This window comes from Pocillopora damicornis, chromosome 8 (genome assembly GCF_964200805.1).
Source record: "Pocillopora damicornis chromosome 8, jaPocDami1.2, whole genome shotgun sequence".
Classification (NCBI taxonomy): domain Eukaryota; kingdom Metazoa; phylum Cnidaria; class Anthozoa; order Scleractinia; family Pocilloporidae; genus Pocillopora; species Pocillopora damicornis.
This window is the reverse complement of record NC_142677.1, coordinates 2,602,501-2,623,861: the sequence shown is the minus strand read 5'-3', so window position 1 is coordinate 2,623,861 and position 21,361 is coordinate 2,602,501. Positions and strand designations below refer to the sequence as shown.

The 21,361-nt window shown below is 39.4% G+C and overlaps 3 protein-coding genes across 6 annotated transcripts in view; 1 reads left to right on the top strand and 2 right to left on the bottom strand.

Annotated features, from left to right (window-relative positions):
• Positions 1–424: 424 nt before the first annotated feature.
• LOC113680466 (uncharacterized) lies at positions 425–9,752 on the top strand. 4 transcript variants are annotated; one of them, XM_089180008.1, is made up of 9 exons: positions 430–560; positions 1,321–1,435; positions 2,797–2,915; positions 3,204–4,310; positions 4,530–4,740; positions 5,380–6,719; positions 7,752–7,895; positions 8,297–8,433; positions 8,773–9,100. In XM_089180008.1, exons 3-9 carry the CDS (start codon positions 2,810–2,812, stop codon positions 9,028–9,030), a joined length of 3,303 nt encoding a protein of 1,100 aa, XP_089036134.1. In that variant the 5' UTR covers positions 430–560; positions 1,321–1,435; positions 2,797–2,809; the 3' UTR covers positions 9,031–9,100. The 4 variants fall into 4 exon arrangements, with proteins under 4 accessions (XP_089036135.1, XP_089036134.1, XP_089036133.1 ...); XM_027197497.2 differs by lacking the exons at positions 430–560; positions 1,321–1,435 and adding exons at positions 2,113–2,280; positions 9,414–9,752 and having other exon boundaries at positions 8,773–8,935; XM_089180009.1 differs by lacking the exon at positions 1,321–1,435 and having other exon boundaries at positions 425–560.
• A 1,631-nt stretch (positions 9,753–11,383) lies between these two features.
• On the bottom strand, positions 11,384–16,011 carry LOC113680480 (uncharacterized). The gene is made up of 4 exons (XM_089180011.1): positions 15,710–16,011; positions 14,420–14,673; positions 13,730–13,844; positions 11,384–12,679 (listed from the first exon to the last, which is right to left on the bottom strand). Exons 1-4 carry the CDS (start codon positions 15,897–15,899, stop codon positions 11,514–11,516), a joined length of 1,725 nt encoding a protein of 574 aa, XP_089036137.1. The 5' UTR covers positions 15,900–16,011; the 3' UTR covers positions 11,384–11,513.
• An 84-nt stretch (positions 16,012–16,095) lies between these two features.
• The window catches only part of LOC113680478 (uncharacterized), a 5,489-nt gene continuing 223 nt past the window's right edge, over positions 16,096–21,361 (bottom strand). The window contains exons 2-4 of the mRNA XM_027197507.2: positions 19,043–19,299; positions 18,001–18,115; positions 16,096–17,871 (exon numbers count right to left, since the gene is read on the bottom strand). Coding sequence (XP_027053308.2) covers positions 16,754–17,871; positions 18,001–18,115; positions 19,043–19,299 — 1,490 coding nt within the window. The 3' untranslated portion in view covers positions 16,096–16,753. The remainder of the gene's footprint in view (positions 17,872–18,000; positions 18,116–19,042; positions 19,300–21,361) is intronic.

Sequence of the window (21,361 nt, the reverse complement as noted above, 5' to 3'; positions counted from 1 at the left end):
GGAGAGTTCAACTTTCGGTCAGTCTCTCTTTTCTCGTCCTTTTCTTCAGGATGGCAGGTTCATTGACCCTAAAACTGATCGGGAGATCCCTCGGAACGATTTTTTAAAGGTCTCTCATACAAGCGCCACTCATTACGCTTAGATGGTATGCGTAATCTCGACGGATTGTGCCGCTGCACAAACATCGACCCCCAGAGTGCGCGTGTAAGAGCTCAGGAACTGCGCCCGCCGTCCTGTGAACAGATGCAATCAACTTCGTTATTAAAGCTTGTATTCATCTGACCGCCCTTAAATCATTTAATTTAAAAGGAGACATTTATGAAAGACAGGAATAATTTTGATTGTACCTGAGGAGGAACATCAATTGAATTTTTTTCTATGAACTCAATTTGAAGGCTCTCCATCTCTAACACAAATTTGAAAAGTTCTAATTACGGTTAATAACTTTCTTTTGCAGTGAAAGCCATATATTTTGTTGCGGAAATACTAAACCCAAACGTCGGTTGCGTTGGCAGAGCCTTTTGGTTGTAATTTTCAGTCAAATTCCTCGGAAAAGTCGAGTAAGTAAAGTTCGATTTATAGGGAATTTATGCGCTATGCTCTCGTTCCCGTAGGAAAAAAAAATTTTTTTGAATTTTGTCAATTTCGTTTTTGGGACGAACCTGAGGGTGTCAGGTGAAACTGATTAAGGTGACAAGCGACTCTTTAGACCTGAATACATTACTAAAACGTGCGAAAAATTCTGTTTTGACGGTAGAAAAACACAATTTCTCGCACGTTTTAGTAGAAAAGCCTTTTACCCGGATAATTGCTTTCATTTTAAAATGCAGTTTTTTTTATCACAATATTAATTATATTTTTTCATGTTTTGAAGATTGTAATTATGGTCCAATTTCGGCCTATTTATGACCCACAGGTCACATAGCAGAATTAAACGGACTTTGAAATCTACTCTTATTTGCGCATTTCAATTAAGCGTTTGAGCTCGTTAGGAAATGACCTACCATTGTGTTGTAAGAAATTTCTTAGACATTTGGCTTTTAACAGCACATTTGAAGAGAAGTTTCACCTTGGAGCGGCTGAAAAAACACAACTGACAAATTATGACCTATTGATTGAGGTAATAAACTTGATTTTAATTTATTTGTAACCCTGAAGGCAATATAGCAGCAATTAGTAGCCGTACCCCTTACAGATGACGATTTCATGAGATCTCGTTTTTTTTTCATCGTGCGGGGATGTGCCTTTTTATCTAGATAAGCTCAGTCTATCTGTGAAATCGAGATCGAACATTGATTGTGTTGATTCTTCCTTGATGAGTTTGTGCCTCGTGTAGAATTCACAATTTACTGCCAAACTAGCGGACCAGGAGTAAATATTTCTGACGATTACGAAACTGCAAGTGGTGCTAAACTCAAAACGGATACAAGTCAAGGTTAGGAACCGTGCACATGATACATTTTCATTTTTTCCAGAATTAATTAATTAGTAAAATGAAAAGAGGAAGGCGTATTTTTAAACGGAAAGTGTTTAAATTTCCTCGCCAGAGAACTTAAATTGATAATTTTACTTGATTAAAATTAAAGGCTATGTTGGAAACTTAATGAGAGTCTTCGATAGGAAATTAAGGGAGAAGGATTAGTTAATTTTCTTCAAATTGTTGAACCAGTTAAAAGTCTGAAATTGTCAATACGATTTTTCCAGCTGGTTACTGTTACAAAATCCGCGGTCTTGAGAAATTAAACCGACATCTTTGCTTGATTCTTTAACGTTTTAAAACAGTGTTTACAAATTTTCTTTTCTTTTTTTTCCCAAACTAAAATATCGTTTTACTTCCGATGCGTTTAATACCGCGATTACTTCCTGAAGAGCTGATTATTTCCTGGGCTGAAGTTTCGAATATCCTGATGTAGAGATTTGACTCATGAATAAATTATTGTCAAAGTTTGTCAGCTACAACCAGATTGTAACCTTGGAGTGAAGCATCTGTAATATCAATCGGAGTTTAATCGAAGTCATTTTTTATGAATGATATCGCTGTTAGAACTGCCATGGAATCAGATGTCTCTTGAAAGTGAACTTTTTTTGGGAGGATTGGTGAAAAAACAAATAAATTCCCTGTAAATTTAATATCGCCACCTGTTTACTAACGCGTAATACAATAGTAAGATGCAATAAAGAGTTTTCTATGCAGACCCATCAATTATGGTTTGCGGAAAGAGGTTCAGAAGATGTTTGCAATCAAAGTCTTAACTGTTTGGTTCGGTTTTGTTCCTTTTGGTAACTTACTGTAATTTTTTGCTATAAATTTTTTTCTTTTTCGTTTTGACATTTAGTCTTAATAACAATCTTTGATCAAGCAATGACAATGTTTGCCCATATGTGTTTATGACAGTGGTGACACGGTTATGTCAAGTTACCGACACCATAAATTTAGTGTACGCGAAATTCATCAACATTAAACTTAATCATAATAAAAACCTGAAAAGAAGATACCTAAATCTGCAGGATATTGGAGACGAGAAAGTGAACAACATTTAATAGTTTCCTTCTTTCTTTTTCTCTCTTTTTTTTTTATTTCTTTTCCTATGATGTCTCCTGATGTAAACATCGGAGCATCGCTCATAAGCTTTGTTTGCAAAATCGCGTAAGGACACCGACTAATATGTTTTCGAAGGCTAATGATGTAGATAAAGAGGGCAAGAATTTTTCTTGTTGGAACTGGATATCGAGGGTTCTTTACACAATCAGATATGCAATATATCTTGTTCAAACCAATGCTTAATCAACTTTCAGGTATCTGAGAAGGATGCATACATTTCTTTGGCATCGTTCGACCAGAGCTTTGTTTGTGGCATTCTACGCAACGGTCCTTTTCCACAATGAAGCGAAAAGCGCTCAAAGCAGTGTCTCAGGTAATCCAGTCTACATGATAAAAACTTATTTTTTTAACAATCCTTCTTTGTGGTTGTAACAGGTGAATAACATTTTGCAAAGCAGATCCTTTGAAGATACCTTCTCATAGCTAAGCCTCTGGTGAGGTCAGAGTTTTTTCAAAACTAAAGTTCAACGTCGTCAAAGTTTTGATTTTTTACAGTTTGCTTCTTAAATAATCATGAACTCCTTTCTATCATTTTATATTTCCAATTTAAATTCGATAAATGTAAATTTTTAATTAATATATAAGTTTTCATATCTGGCAGGCAGTGGGCCTGTACCTCCATTTGTTCCAGCCAATGGCCCCCGACCTTCACTTCCTTCACCTTCGGCTGGCGGAAATCCTCCGTACTCATCATCTTCTCCAGAAGGTGAGTCATATTCTCCTCCAACATCTTCAGCTAGCGGTGGGTCTCCATCTCAACCATCATTTCCAGCCGGTGCCCATTTACCTTCCTCTCCATCATCGTCGTCTGATAGGAATCCTCCTTACCCTCCATCTCCTCCATCCGATGGCCACCCAACTGCGAGTCCTTCGCCTTCATCTGGTGGGGATCCTCTACAACCACCATTACCTTCTCCAGATGCGCAGCCACTGGCTGGCGATGGACCTCCATCTCTTCCAGCTGATGGCCACCCAACTTTACCTCCTTCATCTTTGTCTGGCGGGAATCTTCCGCTACCACCATTACCTTCTCCAGGTGGGCAGCCAATGGGTTGTGGTGGACCTCCATCTCCTCCAGCCTATGGCCATCCACCTTTACCACCTTTACCTCCTTTACCTTCATCCGGCGGGAATCATCCGTTACCACCATTACCCTCTCCAGATGGGCAGCCACTAGCTGGCGGTGGACCTTCATCTCTTACAGCTGATGGCCATATACCTTTACCACCTTTACCTCCTTTACTTTCGTCTGGCGGGAATGTTCCGTTGCCACCATTACCTTCTCCAGATGGGCAGTCATCGGCTGGCGGTGGGCCTGTGTCTCCATCATCTCTTTCAGCCGATGGCCATCCTCCTTCACCTTCATCTGGTGGGAATCCTCCATTACTACCATTACCTCCCCCAGATGGGGAGCCTTTAGCTGGCGGTGGGCCTCCATATCCATGTCCTCCAGGCAATGGCCATCCACCTTCACCTTCTTCGTTGCCGCCAATACAACTGCCGACGTCACAGCCACAAACACCATTACAACAATCACCGTCATCGTCCTTACCGTTGACTAAATCTCCAACCTCATCTCCTGAGAGCGGGGATCTTACCGGTTCTACCAACCCCACAACAGCTGCTTCTCCCACTGGACCTGCTCCTGACTACTTCATCATTAATTCTTTACGCCGCAGGTGCAGTCCAGATGAAATCCCAACCAATGGTAAGGCAAAAATTTAAGTTGCAGTAATGAAAAAGTATAGTCTTTTGTGCATTCCTCAAACACGTGTGATATTCAGGAAGAACTCTTGGACAATCTGGGATACCGTGACAGTAATCTATAGCCATGCATTTGGCCTGCGGTTTTTATTAATTCCGTCAAATTGTGAAAATATATTAACATAATAGTTTTAAAATATTGATTATTATATTATATCTTTAGCCTCCGTTAATGCCCAATGGAATGAAAATATACGGCATTTTATACATCGCTTCTTCTGGAACTATGAATATAAGAAATTCACCTGCAAAAATCGCTGTGGCATCGATGAGAGATTGGACAATGTTACCGTATGGAATAGATTTATACCCCTATGCTACTGTGACAAGCTTTGCGATGGCTTTGGTGACTGCTGTTATGACTTCGATGCAATGTAAGCTTTCCTCCTCTTTACTGCTCGTTGTCTTTTGTGTGTGTTGCATATTCCTAGGTTGCGGTACCAAAATAAAAAAGGTGAGTGACAATGGTTGCTTCAAGGTGTACACTGTTCACGGTAGTAAGTAAATGATAAGTATATTCGTCCTACTAACGGAATCATTTTCAATGAGCGCAAGTGAGCGTTTAAATAAGCGTGTACGTTGTAAAACCGTAATCCTTACACTAACGTTTAACGTACCGGGCAAGTAAAACTTAGTATACATTACAGTTGTATACTCCGCGCACATCTGATTTATCTAACGATTTAATTAATTCACCATATTGACATAAAAATATCGCCTGGATTTAGCCATAGACGACTCCCTGCAACGCGAATTGCATGAATAAAGAACTTTTCGATAGACCTAACTGGAATACTTGCACTACCTGCAAAAGTCAGTAAGATTTAAAATCAAACCTATCCACGACTTGCTCGCTTATGTTTTCCTTGCCACAGACAGTTTCTTACTTTTTTTTTTTTGTTTCGATATCATGACAATCAATCGAGAGGTGCCATGCAAGCAATTTGTGATGACTTTTCAGAATGCTCTCAGAGGTCTTAGTTCTCTAATTTATGTTACGGTTTCCCTAATAGTTGTCGTGAGCGAGTCAATCCTGAGAGAAGCACTCTAAGTACCACTGAAACCTGCTTCGCTTTAAGAAATAACCCCATTAGACCAATTTACAACGGTTATGCTGTCTGGAGAACGTGTCCTAAAAAATGGAAAGAAAACGAAACGCGAAAAAAGTGTGAGGACAAAGACCGAAGTGACCTTCTCATAAGTTTGCCGGTTTTTGACGGAGACAGTCTGAAAACGTTTAAAAATATATTTTGTGCAAGATGCAATGGAGCTGTAAACACGACGTACTGGAGACTTCATTTTGTCTGCTATTCATGGTTCAACTTTACCGCATCTAATTTTTCCACCAATATGGACATTTTGCTGAACACCTGTTCGCTAGAGATATCGCCGCAAGATTTCCAGCTTAACTCATTGAAACGATGCATTCCTCGGTTTCAAGATTGTAAAGTTATGAGTCAACAAGTAAACGACTCTAACTGCCAAATGGAATGCCTGCGGTACGCCTTCCCAGTGTGTCATGGTAATGTCGCAAAAATACGTTTTCGAAACCCACAATGCGCATTATGTAATGGCTTCAAACCTGTTGATCTCGGAAATGACTGTGTATCTGGAAGTGGTCCGGTACCTCCGCCATTGACTATCTTGTTTGATTTTACTTCCACGTCGAGATTCAATATTCGGGTAGACGAGAGAAAAGAAGGCGTGTCTCAACAGGTTGAACGTACCATAGTTTGTTCTGATGATGAACTGTACGATCCCTACGCTGCAAGCTGCAAAAAAGTTGTCTCCCTTGAAGATTATAGCGACCCTCGGCAGGATAAGCAAAATGGCTCAGACTTCTGGAATCCAAACTGTACTATTGTGGCGTTTAACAAAACAGATTTCAAGCAACTTCTCAACGGATCCATCTATTTGAAGAAACACCGGAAAACCTACGTCAATAACTCATACAGATTTATGGACGATAAATTGCTGTTATGCGTAAATTTCTCAAGGAATTTTACGAGATCAGATAACACTCGTCGTTATCAACGGAGGGAGATCACCAGAACTACGCCAGCATCTTTACAGCTGTTTACTTTTATTGGATCCATAATGTCGATCGTTTCTCTGATTCTTCTACTTTTGACATACATCATGTTTGCCGAGCTCCGCAACCTACCGGGAAAAATATTAATAAACTTAGCCATCTCTCTGCTGCTGTATCAAAGTTTTTTCTTTGTAGGAGGAGAGACCGACGATCATGACACATGTCTGTCAGTTGCAGTTCTTCTCCATTTCTTCGTCCTCTCTTCCTTTACTTGGATGAACGTAATGGCTTACGATGTGCATCGGATTTTTGCTCCGTTTAGTAAGTCCAGTTTCATGATTTATATGTAAATGTATAGTGAGTGCGTGCCGGTATGCAAGCATGTACTTGAGAGCGCATTTTTGAACGACCAGCCTACAAAGGGAACCTTAATTGATTAGTGTTCCATGTACCTGACGAGAGAGGACCAGTAAGCCCTTTCGAAACAGTTCTGTAGTGTAATGTTGTAATTTCTCCTTTTCTACTCAATCGACCATTATTTAGCTTCACGAGTGTAAAGCACTCTGAGACTCAAAGATAAGGTTTCTGCTTATATATATATATGCGGGTTGGTACGGGTCCTGGAAAAGCTGGAAAGACTTGGAATTTTGTTTTGACATTTTCCGGGACGGGAATTCCCTGGAAAAAGACTGCAGGTCTTGGTAAGCCTTGGAAATCAGCTTAACTCAAGCAATGAAGTTTTCAGAATTTATGTTAAAAGAAATGCATGTAGACCATAAGGAGAATGGATTTTGAAATCTTGGGAATGAAAGGTTTATAGTGAATTTAGAGTCCTAGAAAAATCAATCTAAGTCCTCCAAAATTCTTTGAAATTTGTTTCTGAAAAAAAGTACGAACCCTGTAAATATTTGTCGCTTGCATTACGGAGACGTGGTAGACTTGAAAAAGAGAGGTGCTCGGGCAAGACGCACAACTCCCGCAATGCCTTTCTCCAAACAGGAGTATAAATCGTTACTGGTCAACTGTCAGGAAAGCCTGACGAAATTCCAGGTTGGGATGGGTTGACAGTGTAGGTATCTTGCGATGGTTTATCATCCCATTGAGTAACCCTTGTATCACTTGAGGGCAGAGAAACTTGGAAAGCCCCGAAAGAGGCAATCTTATGAACTGACTTAACCCAGCCCCAAGTCTTCGAGGTGTTTGAACGGCAGATTTATGACCAATAGCAGCCAGAGAAAGAGAGAGAGAGAGAGACCTTTGACAGAACAATTTCCCGTTCAGCCCCCTACCGATTCATTAAGTTCATTCTATTACCTAAGTTGGTCATGACGCGCTTTATCATTATTTCAAAAGACGGATCGGGAGTTGCAGCGAATCTGCGTGATGGCGACAAGAAACGTCTCGCTGCCTACAGCGCGTACGCCTGGGGAGCTCCTGCTGCGATTGTCGTCACATGTGTCGTAATTGATCATACAGAAAAAGGAGCAATAGGATATGGTGAGTTCTTTGCACCGCTAATTTGTTGAAGCTGTTCAGAAATAAACCGTCATTAGAGTTTTCACTGACTCTTTGGCCCGTTTTAATTTATCGCCTGGGGCAAGGTGGGGTGGGAGGATTTTTGTTTTGTCACGAAAAAGAAATCAATGATCTCCTCAGAAGTCCTCTTAATATTCTTCTGATCTCGCCCCACCTCTCCTTCATTGGCATTTAATTGGCAGTCAATTTTCTTGAGTCCTTCTTTTATACTCTGTTAGCGAAACGACACCCCCCCCCCGTTCCCCCTCCCCTGGTCCCCTGGGGTATACATTTCCATCCTCATTTAATAATTATTTTCCCTTTTTCAATGAGAAGCTTTTAGTATTCTGAATTTGTGGATTCTTTTTTTGTATTTGCCATAGGACAAGGTGCAGAGGTATGTTTCATATCTCACCCGCAAGCCAAACTTTATTCATTTGTTCTGCCTGTTGCACTACTCCTGGTCTTTAATCTGTTGGCGCTCGGGCACACTGTGAGTCACATCCTCAAAACACGAAAGGTATATGTAAATTTGTTCAACATTTTTACTTTGATCCTTTAGTGGAAAAACATGAGTGGATCGCCCCGTTGTTTTACAAGGAAATTTCAGGTGGAATACTTAATCTAACCATTTTATAGAAGGAGGAAGTTTCTAAAAAAACTGTAGAGCTGCGTCAGTGGGAGAGTATAGCAGGGTAATTTAGTATTATCAATTGAGTTGATAACGTAAATTTGCCACCGTAAATAGTTTCAAAGTTGACGTTTGGAGCGTTAACCCTTCGTCGGAGCGAATCACTATCGCTTTGACGCTCTTGAAAATTTTCTCCTCCGTGAAATATTTATTCGTACTCTCTTGCAGGAAACTCAGCAAATCACCCATCAACGACAAAGCAGCAGTGTGGCTGTAATTTGCTTCAAAATGGTGTCAGTTATGGGCTTGACATGGATTCTGGGAATTGCTGCGAACGTGAAGGCTTTATCATTCTTATGGTACCCGTATGCGATATTAAACAGCCTTCAAGGCATGTTTTGTTTTACTTCTTCTATTTCGACCTATGTTTTAAATTTTTTCAGTCTAATAATTGAAATAATAATATTCTTGACCTGTGGAAGGTAAAACATATTGCTGGGGGAATTGATTCACACAGAAAAGGTTTAGAGAACGAAAACCTTACATAATATGTAACAATATATCATTAACGGTGCATAGCTTTGCCGACGAAAAACGGAAACGGCGACGCTGTTTCTTAAAAGTCGACGTAAACATTGATTCCTAGGATCAAATTTATACAGAAAGCCTGACAAATTACTCGACATAATTACGTAATATTACGCAACGGTACAAACATCAAGCACAGGTACACAATACAACTAACGACACGTACAAACACTCACAGGTTATTAACACGTAAACGCTATACACACAGGAAACGGTATGACGATAAGTTTCGCGATTAGAATAACCATAAATTCCCCGACTTTTACTCCATTTCTTCCTAGGGCTGTTCATTTTTCTGGCATTCGCTGTGAGTGGAAGAGCTCTGGAGCTGTACAAAAGTAAACTGCCGGGCAGAATGACGAAGAAATCGCCAGTATTGAAGCGAAACCAGATGGCTTCTAATTGTACTCTGCAATCCACTTGCAATGTAGCTTGTGATTATCAAGATAATCGAGATACTTACCTCTAGAAAAAAGTTAACAAACAAATTCACAAACAACCATTAGATTGGTATTACGGCTTTCAGTGTTGAGCGTGTTTAATCAGACGTATGTAACTTAATATGACAAGCAGAATGAGAATATGCTTCACTGAAGGCGAGTGAAGTTCTAATTTGTATTTAGTATTTGACAATAATAACAATAATGTTAATAATAACGATAATAATGATGATTATCGTAGTAAACTCCTACAAAATCTCAGCGCACTTTACATATGGAAGAAATAATACAAAGATATATAACTTCCTAAATAATCCAGAAAAACTGAATCATAACATATTCAAGCTTGTAAAACATACATCGTAACTCGTAAACGAGCAATTGGGAATCCTTCTGCGATAGAAGGCCATATTGCTAACATCTTGATTTCGCGGACGAGACTTTGAGCGCGATGTTTGACGAGTTCGCTTGAAATTTACGAAAAGTATCTGACGCGTATCTTGGCTGCGACGAAACACAGCGTCATACTGGCCATGCAATTTTTTCTTAGTATTTGACCATTTTTCATAAGATAAATTCTACTTAGTGACATAGGAAATAAATTACATGCAATCATGATACAATTGATATTGCTGGTATTTACAAATCCTTTTGCACAAGATAACTTGAACACACACATAATAATAATAATGTAATAATGTAATAATAAATAATAATAATAATAATAATAAAGAATAACATGGAGTGCAGTAAATAATGCTAAGTTGAATTAGAATTCTAAACTATATTATGTTTGTCTTTTTCAATGGTCTACATTGACCTCACATTTTTACACAAGATAAGTTGAATTATCATCCTTACTCCCACATTCATTCTGCCGACAGTCAATCGTGATTTAGTGAAAAAGGACGTTATATGAATTTTTATGGATGTGTACCCCGAATCGTGAGTGGTAGAGTTACAACCTTTGGTTTGTGGCGTCGTCCCACGTCGCCGTCCGGTAATCAGTCGTTTCGCTGGCGAACAGTTCGTCAACGTCTCAGGGTATTTCACCAACTGATAGGCCCTCTCACTAAAGTACAGTCATATGGGACGAGTATAAAAGCGATCTTCGCAGTAATAAACATCACTTAAGCAGCAGTGAAAATAAAGCCCGTAAAAGTATAGGCCTGTACGGGATTTGAACCCATGACCTCTGCGACATCGCTGCAGTGCTCTACCAACTGAGCTAAAAAGCTAACAAGCTTTAACATTCATTTCTTAAACCGCAGTTCACATATATGATTTTCATAAATTCACGGTCATTGACTCGTCGCTTCACGGGCTTATTACGAACCAACATTATGACCAGCTCCTGGTTTACTTGTTAGCTCAGTTTGTAGAGCACTGCACCGGTATCGCAGAGGCTATGAGTTCAAATACCGTACAGGCCTGAAGTTTTTCAGACCTTATTTTCCCTATTCCTTACTTAAGTAGTGTTTATTTCTTTACCCGCAGTTCACAAATATGATTTTCATATATTTACCCTCATTGAATCATTAGGGAGCTCGGTCATTTCAATAAAAAAAGCTGAAAGATGACGAGAGAACTAAGCAAAGGGAAAAAGCAGACTCCTAGACAGCTTAGGCTTCACGCACAGCGTACAATCAAAGAATTTCTATCCGACAAACTGGCAGTGCACAGTATAACCCAAATGTTGTACCACATGTTGACGGTACAACAATTTGCTCGTCGCGTCTACGGAGAAGACAAACCAATACGAGACTTTGGTGAAATAACCCACAACGTGAGCAAAACGACCCTTACCTTAGCGAACTGACCTGAGACGAGTGCGAAACGACTTGAGACAAAATGAAGCTGGTCGTTAGCGAAACGACTGGTGGGCGAAATGACTGCAATTCTGTCATCCCTCAGGAATTCCACCTAACGACAGTACATTGCTCAGTTTATTCCATAGCACTCCAATTTTCCCAAAGTGTGATATCCTTCTTCAGGTCGGAATTCTCCATTCCAGCTATAATAGCTTCCCGTATCACCAAACCTCAACTGAATGACAGGAAGGTGGGATTTGTTTGTCAGAAGACCGCTGTCCACTCGCCATATCTGTGAATTCTCATCACAGTTACAAACGTTCGACGCTTTGACACACGAGTTGTTCTTTCCACAGGCGCAGCCATCATACCCTGGACTGGCCCCATCAAAGTAGAACATTTCTTCACCGTCACGTGACACCCACCATGCAAATTTAGACGATCTAATTCTAGAGTCCAGACACTCATATTTGATGAACTGTTGGCAATTGGTGGAAAGGTCTGTTAGAACTTTTAACTGAGAAATGCTGGCGGGGTTGTAATCGATACCAAGGGAATATGAACCAGCCGGTTCAAAACCATCCACATGTGTCCTGTTCTCGCTGTCATGACTGACAACTGTCACTCCAACACCTCCTTTGTCAGTCATGTTGCAGTAAACAGGAAATGGATCATCGCCAAGAACACCGTCTGGATCAATGAAGTAATCAGCACTGACGTCACTGATGTTGGCCTTCACTTTAGCACAGGTTTCAGGGTACTTGACGTAAACGATGACACTTGTTTGAATAGAGCTGAGTGCATTAGACGCATTGCACGTGTAGTTACCTACATGGGTGAAGTTAGCAGATGAAACTATCAAGTTATTGGAGGAATCAATACCCGCGCCTGAAGGTAATGACGAGGTCCCATTCCACATCCACGCCATCGTTGGTAATAGGTCGCTTGAAGCAGAACACGATAGCGTGAGAGTTTCATGAGCCTTTACAGTTATATTCGATGGGGGTTTGATGGTAAACTTGAGAGTTGAATACACTCGGAGGTTAACTGCAGATGATTTTTTACCCCAAATGTTTGTGGCAGTACACAGGTAGGAACCACTGTCGAATACAGAGACGTTTGTCATAGTCAGACTTCCTCCATCTTCGAAGCTTCTTGAAGAAGGTAGCAGTCCTTGAGCCTTGCTCCACGTAACTGAATGTGGCAACGGATTACCAGTCGCGTTACACGTCATGGAAACATTTCTACCCTCCACAGTTTCGACTTTATCAGGAGCAACTCGTACTGATGGTAGTCCTAGAATCAAAACGGGCATATCTTGGAAAAAATCATATGAAGTCGAACTAAATTGTAGCTTGCTGAACTGGCGGCCATTTGAAAATTAATTAATTTAATTTAAATGAAGGTTGTAATTACCTCACAATAACCTATGTACCAGTGCTTTATTTTTATAACTTAGCTTGCCACAGAACAACTCACAGCGTACTGGCTTGCTTTTGTTACTAGCAATTATATTCAACTCCTATTTCTTATCTTACTGGTGACCTCATAGATGGCTGGAAGAAGGACTAAGAAATAAGTATTCAGCATAAGTATCTAATTTGGTGGCCTGGGTGACACCGTAATACCCGGCAAAAAGTAAGTGGAGTACGATGTACACTTAATATATAGTCCGAGGGAAACAGTTGGTTTATTTTTCCACGAGTCCTGATGTTTCCTTCGACTTCGTTTCGGGAAAATCAGCACTCGAGGGAAAACAAGACTAATCCGTTCCCGAGGGACCATACATTAAGTGCTATGATATATATTAAGACTTTCTCTTAAACAATCATATGGCAAAAACATGCTGTTATATTCGGCGCTCGGGCAACAACTGCGCAATTGAATCCCGGTCGAGATACATCTGAATTTGATCAGGGGCACGTGACCAAGAATCAACCAATCACAGTGCTCGTTTTGTTGATTGGAAGTCTAGGTATAAAGCAATTCAGTTTATTGTATCACGAGTGTTAAACTAAATCAGAAGACAGCGGGACGAATACACAGAACTGAACGACGCAAAGTCCTATTACCTGTCACAAAGGTAATTATACTTGAAAGCATAAAATTAATTTTTCTCACGCGAAAACACTCAACGTAACAACGCGTGCAAAAGACTTATTCTGTTCAGGTTCACAGGTGTTATCGGTAAACTGTTCTTTTTCACCGTCTAGCAACATTGGAAGATATACAGTAGCCTATCCTAAAGTTATAATTGGTTTGCTTCTGAACAATCTTAGTCGAGACTTGCGACTCATATAAAACACAGACTAATAAATAGACAGACGAATCAGTCGATCAACATACCTTCGTTACAGTTTTGTCCCATCAGTCCATTCCTGCATACACAACGATAATCTTCACGAGGAAAGCCAGTTTGACAACTCTGAGCCACTGGGCAAGGATTTTTGAAACAAACGTTCTGCAAAATTGCAAAGTAAAGCAAACATTATTTCTGTCGGATTTAAGATGCAGTTGCGAACCGTATTTGATTTTGTTACAGGCTCAATGCATGTACGTAAATGCGTATGTATCAATGCCCTTATGCATCTGAACAGCATGCATTTATTGACCATCTATGCAACTATACATCCATGCACTCAGGCTTCTATCCACTTGTGCATGTATGCATCCATCACCCATGGACCTGTGCAGTTATGTATCCAGGATGTCAGCAATCGAGTTATTTAGGAAATCATCCATGGATCCATCAACTGTGCATTCATCACCAATGCATGTAGACATCAATGCTTTTATCACCCATGCATCCATGCAAGCATCAATGCTGGTAATTTCCACCTACTTATCTATGAATCCATTCACTATGGATGCAACCAAATGGAGTACAGAGGCAATATAGTTACTATTGGGCGTGGGTTCGAATCTCGTTGATGCCTGAATTTTTTCAGGCTTCTCACCTGAAATATCTTTAGTTACACCCCACCATTACTTGTGGCGAGAATATAATCTGTTTGATCTCGAGTAATAATGATTCACCTTAAATGATTTATACATAGCCCCTTCTCTGTATCTCATATTCAGTGGATGAGCAACGTCATCGGAATCACTCAGTTCACACAAATATTTCCCATCCGGAAGAGGTTTTATATTGTAGGATATACAGTTATTCTCCATGTAACAATTTACTTCACAGGCACTGGCTGCTTTTATCTCCATGGTCTTAAACACGTGACCAGTTAGAAAGAAGCCTTTTACTGTTGGATTCATCTCCACTTGTCGACAATCAGCGTCTGAGGACAAAATAAGATGCGATAACAGATTGTGAATGTCTCGAAGAGCTTGCAATTACAATCAATCGTAACGCTCTCATTCGTGTCCAAAGGCAGACACCTTAAGCGGATGAGGTATGTTGAACTTCCTGTAGCAATGAATAAAGGTTATCAGGATGTCTAAATGTTTTGCTTTCATGCGATAAATGAAGAGTGCTGCAGAAAAGAAAGAGTGAAAATCGTAGCTTTACAGATATGACCCTCCAATGACAATGTAACCCTCCATTGACAAGTCTAAAAAAAATAAGAATTAAACCATTTCCTGCCTTTTAAAAACGTTTCTCATTATTTGCATCCTGTGATCATGATTTCCTGAATCAGCCCCATTCCGTGTTCCGGAGAAAACTTATACATACGAAAGTTTCTGTCAGATAGGGAAACCTTCTCAGTGAATGGGAGGGGGGGGGGGGGGGGTTGGAAGCCTTGGAGAAAAGGAGATGGAACAACAGGTAGAGGAGCGCGGAGTGGAGATGGAGGAAACGTGGGAGAAACACGAAAATACGAACAATCGTGAATTATTAATCTGCAGTGTTTCGCAATAAAAGACGGTGAAAGGAAGTCATGGGTGGGGAAGGTGGGGGAAAAGGGAGCCTGGGCAGCAGGGGATTCTCACCCCTCTCTCATAACTTTTGTATAAATAATTATATGATGGAGCCAAAATGAGTTGAATTCAAAGAAAGGGCCTGGAAATCTGTCATTTTATTTGAAACGGTCAACAGGCAAATTAACGATTTTTAAAGTCGTTAGAATTAAAAGCGATTATAACTTTGCTGTTTCTTTTGTCTTTTGTTTCCGAGTACACATCGTTTTTTTTTCTTAATTTGGCTCATAAAAAGGTTAAAATTCAAAGGTCGGTTTAGAACATTATTTTAGAGGTAACGCTGAGTAGTCTGAGGAAATTAGCTTATCAACAAAGTGGAAATAGGAATAATTCGCGATGAGTCGGTCGTTCTGTCAAAAATTCAATCTTGCGTGGGTTTTAGGCCACTTAACTCACCTTGCTGGAATGCAGCACAGATGCACACCAGAATTGGAGATATAAGCAGTACCGACACTTTCATTGTTAAGATTTCCATTTCTCTTCGTTTCGTGAATTTGTCTCTATGCCGGTGCAATGGCAAATAAAAAGTAAAGAAACAGTGTAAGTTCTGGACAAATCGCCTCTCAACTAATTGTGAAATATTCATGAAATATTCATTCTCTGTCGCAGCGAGACGCTTGTTTTCATGGTTTTTTTTAATTATAACTGCTTTGTTCTAGAAAAATATTTATCGCGCAAAAAAGCCATTTTCCTGAATACGTCTCAGCATTCGTGGGTAATTTACTGTTAAGAGAGTCTTATTTAATATTTCGATCTAACACTTCAAGGAATTTCAAGTCTTCTTGAGGTAAATCAGTATGTTTTTATTAGCGAAAAACCAGCTGCCAAAATGGAATGAAGTCTATATTCGGTTTCTTTCACCAAATAATGTTACACATTTAATTTCAGTCAAGAAGAGTATAAAGGCATTCATTTACAGCCGCTTTTTTGTTAAGAAATTATGGCTAATGTCTCCAACTAACCTAACTAAAAATTGCGCGAAAAGCAATGTGGAACTTCGAACACAGCTTGAAGTCCGCTTTAACGGAGGATGCAAAATAATGAAATACAATCATACAAAGGTTAAATGTTTTTGTTGAACATGGAAATAGACGTGTGATATAACCTGAACCATGGAGAAATCTTTCAAAAAAAACAATTGAAAGGTCTGTCCCTAATTATCTTTACACTGCATGTGTGTATGCTTTGTAGCTACGTATGGCTGCCAGAAAAACAGATTCAAACTAAACTACCATCCCTGGATACGGGACGAGTCATAACATTAGTAATGTTCAAAAACCCGTTTGTCGTTTTCCTCTCTTTTATACATGGAGGTGCTCAATTCACTGCGTCCATGTATATTAAGGTCGAGCTAAGTAAAATCGATAATAGCAGAGCACGTAGCGCGCGCATGAAAATGGTAAAAGGTGAGTCCATTTTCTCAACAATCAGTCAAGTTCGTTAGTAGCATTCCAGTTTTCCAAGTGTGTGATATCCTTCCTCGTAAGCACGACCAGTGTCACCAAACCTTAACTGAGTAACTGGAAGGTCGGATTTGATGGTCAAAAAACCACTGTCCTCCCGCCAAACATTATCGTTCGCGTCACAGTTACAGGGCCACTCTTGAGTCGGACAGGTACTAGTCACGTTACACGCACATCCGTCAGTGGCTCCGCCCCAATACTTTTTTTTCTCACCGTCACGTGACACCCACCAGCTAATTCGACCTAAGCGCATTGCAGCATTGTGGCATTCATATTTAATGAACTGTTGGCAGCTATTTGAGACTTCTATCAGTCCCTTGATTTGGGGAAGGCTGCTGCCGTTGTAATGGATGTCACAGCGGTAGCTACCATCTGATTCAGATCCATTGACGTGGATTCTGTCCTCGCTATCGTGACTGATAACTGTCACTCCAACGCTTCCTTTGTCAGTCATGTTACAGAAAACAGGAAATGGATCTTCGCCAAGAACACCGTCAGGATCAATAAAATAATCACCACTAATGTCACTAATGTCTGTCTTCACTTTGGCGCAGGTTTCAGGGTACTTGACGTAAACGGTGACACTTGTTTGAATGGAATTGAGCGCATTAGTCACACGGCAAGTGTAATCACCACCATGGGTGAAATTGACTGAAGAAACAATCAAGTTATTTGAGGAATCGATTCTTGCATAAGGAGGTAACGACTCGATCCCATCAAACATCCACGACAACTTGAGATCGCTTGCAGCAGAACAAGGCAGAGTAAGAACTTCATTAGCCTTCACGGTCACATTCAACGGAGGTTTAACGGTAAACTTAAGAGCTGAATGGACTTTAAGGTGCGTTGAGGATGAGATTGTACCCCAGATGTTTTTTGCAGTACACACATATGAGCCAGTATCCTGTTTGGTGACGTTTTCCAAAGTTAGATTTACTCCTCGAACGTGGCTTCTTGTGGGAGGTAGACTTTGTTGAGACCTGCTCCATTTAATGAAGTGTGGAGGAGGAATACTGATGATTGTACATGTCATGAAGACTTTTTTGCCTTCCTCGGTCTCGATAGAATCAGGAAACACTTGCACTGATGGAGGAGCTGTAATGTCCAAGAATAAGAAATAAAAGTAAAACCCTTTCTTTGAAAAAAAAAATTACATTAAACTTTTAAATCTGAATAATAGAAATGACTTTGTATAACATAGGTGGATCAATTGATGAAAAATACCTTCTGTACAGTTGCTTCCAAAGAGTCTATTTCTGCAAACACAACGATAACCTTTGCTGGTGAATCCTGTTTGACATCGATGGATCGCAGAACAGGGATTATCTGAACAAGGGTTCTGTAAAGAAAGGGAGATTTACCTAAATTAGAGATTCGGTGAAAATAATGAGGTATTGTCCTCTATTTGCCGTTTTTACAAGGTAACATGACGTGACATGACATGACATGACATGACATGACGTGATATGACATGACATGACATGACGTGACGTGACGTGACGTGACATGACGTGACATGACATGACATGACATATTATAACATGGAGCGAGGCGGCAATACATGAAGTGAATTTAATAGCATGGCCTCGTATGACATGACCTAACATGTCACAGCATAACCAAACATGACATGACCTAACATGTAACAGCATAACCAAACATGACATGAGTTTCATAAATGAAATGGCATAAGATGATAATAAATGACATGACTTGCACGGCATAATGCGACATGACATGACATAAAATAACATAAGGATATCATGACCTTAAATGGGATGAGATTACAGGACATGACGTAAGCAAAACAATATTTGACACTGTATTACATGATATAATATGGCATGACATGGAATGAAGTGAAATGGCATTACCTGGAATTGGGGAGATAAGTTTCAAAATAATCTGTGGTGCTGCGTCGGGTGGAGAGCACAATAGGGTAATTACCGTAAAGATTTTAAAAGCTGAAGTTTCGAGCGTTGGCCCTTCGTCAGAGTGAATAATTTATTTCCTTCGCTCTGACGAAGGGCCAACGCTCGAAACGTAAGCTTTGAAACTCTTTACGGTCGCCAATTTACGTTATCTGGAATTGGATGATGCGGCAGTTCTGGCCTGAGATTGGGTGGGACGAAAAGACGTTACATAGCATGAATCGTCTCGCTATATGTGCATTGTGTGGCTCTCAATGTATTGTGTATTATTTTCAGTTCTGATAATAATATCTAACTATATGTAAGTACACTACCGAACACACAACCTGGCTTACCCGGAATGATTTGTAGACAGCTCCCGCTTCGAATTTGACATCCAGGGGATGAATTTTGTCTGTCGAATTGCTCAGTTCACACAAATACTTTCCTTCTGGATCCCGTGGCTGTCTCAGATTGTACGAGACGCAGTCAGCATCCATAAAACAGTTCACTTCACAGGCACTGGCTGTTTTTATCTCCAGTTTCCTGAAGACGTGATTTTCCAAGTAGAGGTTGTCGACGGAAGGATTCATTTCCACTTCACGACAGCCCTCTAAAAATGAAACAAAGGCGTCTAGGTCAAACATCGCTCCGAGCTAAACTAATGAATTAGGTCAGAACAATGAAACGTTTTTCGGTCGGTTCCGTGATTGAGGCAAATGAAGAAGAACATATGGCTCTCAAATTCACGTGAAAGCTTTGGCGCAGACTTTATGGACTACTAAGGATTTCACCCGACCATTTAACTATTTTGCAGGAGAACGGGCTTATTTTTTCACAACAGCTTTGATTCAGGAGTGTAAGTACATCTGAAATGAGAACAGATCGTCCTTTGAGCCTAAAAAAATTGAAGCATTTTTTTTACACATATGTACATATACACTCGTTTTAAAAAAAGTTGTAATTTGAAAATATACATTAAATATATATATCTATTGTTTTCTCGCCAAAAATTGTGTCTATTCTTGATGAGAAAAGAACACATATATATTTAATATACATTTTCAAATTTTCAACGTTTTTGAAAACGGTATATATATACAAATCTTCATTAAAGACATATATTAATCACTTACAATACATAAACTATTTTACAACGCATAACCTACAATACATTACTTACGATACATTACTTACAACGAGCTGCTTACAATGAAATCCTACAATAACTATACTATTTACAATGGAAACATTAACCGAATACTGCATTACAGAACTGACATTAGTAGCATTAAGCTCGTTAATTTGAATATGTTTAAAGAAGTTTCTGGGCGTACCTGCAAAAGTGATCGAATGTTGATTAAATATCTATATTGTTCCATTTCTCGTGAAAGATATCTATTTCGCTCTTTTATCAGATGTTTCATTTTTCTTAAAAGAAAAAACATTAAATTTTGGTTTCAACAAATTCTACTTGCTTTCATAAATGGTTTGCTTACCTATTAGGATTATGGTATCAAAAAAAAAAGATGTACAGCCTTTGATAGCCCGAAAGCTGGAATTCCATATACTCGAATCAAGCGTATACGTGGAGCTCTAATTCACAGTTTTATCCCGGAATTTGGATACGAAGATGCATTGTACAAAAAAATGCCATAGGTATTCATCATTACTGTTGCAAAAATTGCATAAAGACGCGGGTACGAGAGACATTTTGCACAGTTTATAATTTATATTCAGGATAATGCTACACATAATTCTCTAAATTTTGTATCTATGGTTTACTAATATGGAATGACATAAAGGTCTTTTCAAATAAAATGTGTTTTATAAAAAATTGTCTCCATTTCTTTTGTGCCGCCGGAGGCGCAAATGAAACTTAGTTTTATCATCTGTTAGCCTGCTTTTGAACTGGAATTCACCTGTTTACCGCATTGTTCAAAACCCAATCGCTTTTTTCGGCATAAAAATCTTTTTTGTGCTTGAGACAACTTATTTCCAATCGGCAGGGAGGGAATGAAATATACTTATTTACTGGAATTACTCTATTGCCGAAATGGTGGGGTACATTTTGATCATATCGTCATATGCATGGGATACGTTTTCCGAGTTTAGAAATAACATCAACTAAATGAATAAAACCCAAATTGCAAAATTCTTGATTGAAAATATGTTTTCAATTTTGTAGAAAGCAGGCATTGTTCCAAACGGTTTGTAGAAGAACTTCTTTGGAAGAACTCGGAGTAGACTAAGATGATGATGCAAAGTCTGAGAGACACCTTTTATATACAATGGTGGAAGAGAAATTAGACACAAAAGTTTAAGATCAAAATAACAACGTCGTAAGAAAATCCCATCCTCCTTTTTAAGGAAAAAGTTTAATATGTTTTCTCATTAACTTTTATAAAGCACTGTTGATCTTTCATTCAACCTACATCACTTTAAGCTTGCGAGCAACGACGATTCGAGCTGGTCATGTTTCCTAGTTTCATTTTTCATTAATGTAGTAACAACTATTTTGCATAATTTTGAAACTATTTCTTACGCCAATAAATGAAACGTTTTTGTCAGTAATTACACATAATGATAGGTTTCTAAAATAAGATTCCACTAAGTGAAAAGGAGAATCAAATTTCGAGTTAAAAGTAATGAAAAGCGAAACGCACAGTAATAGT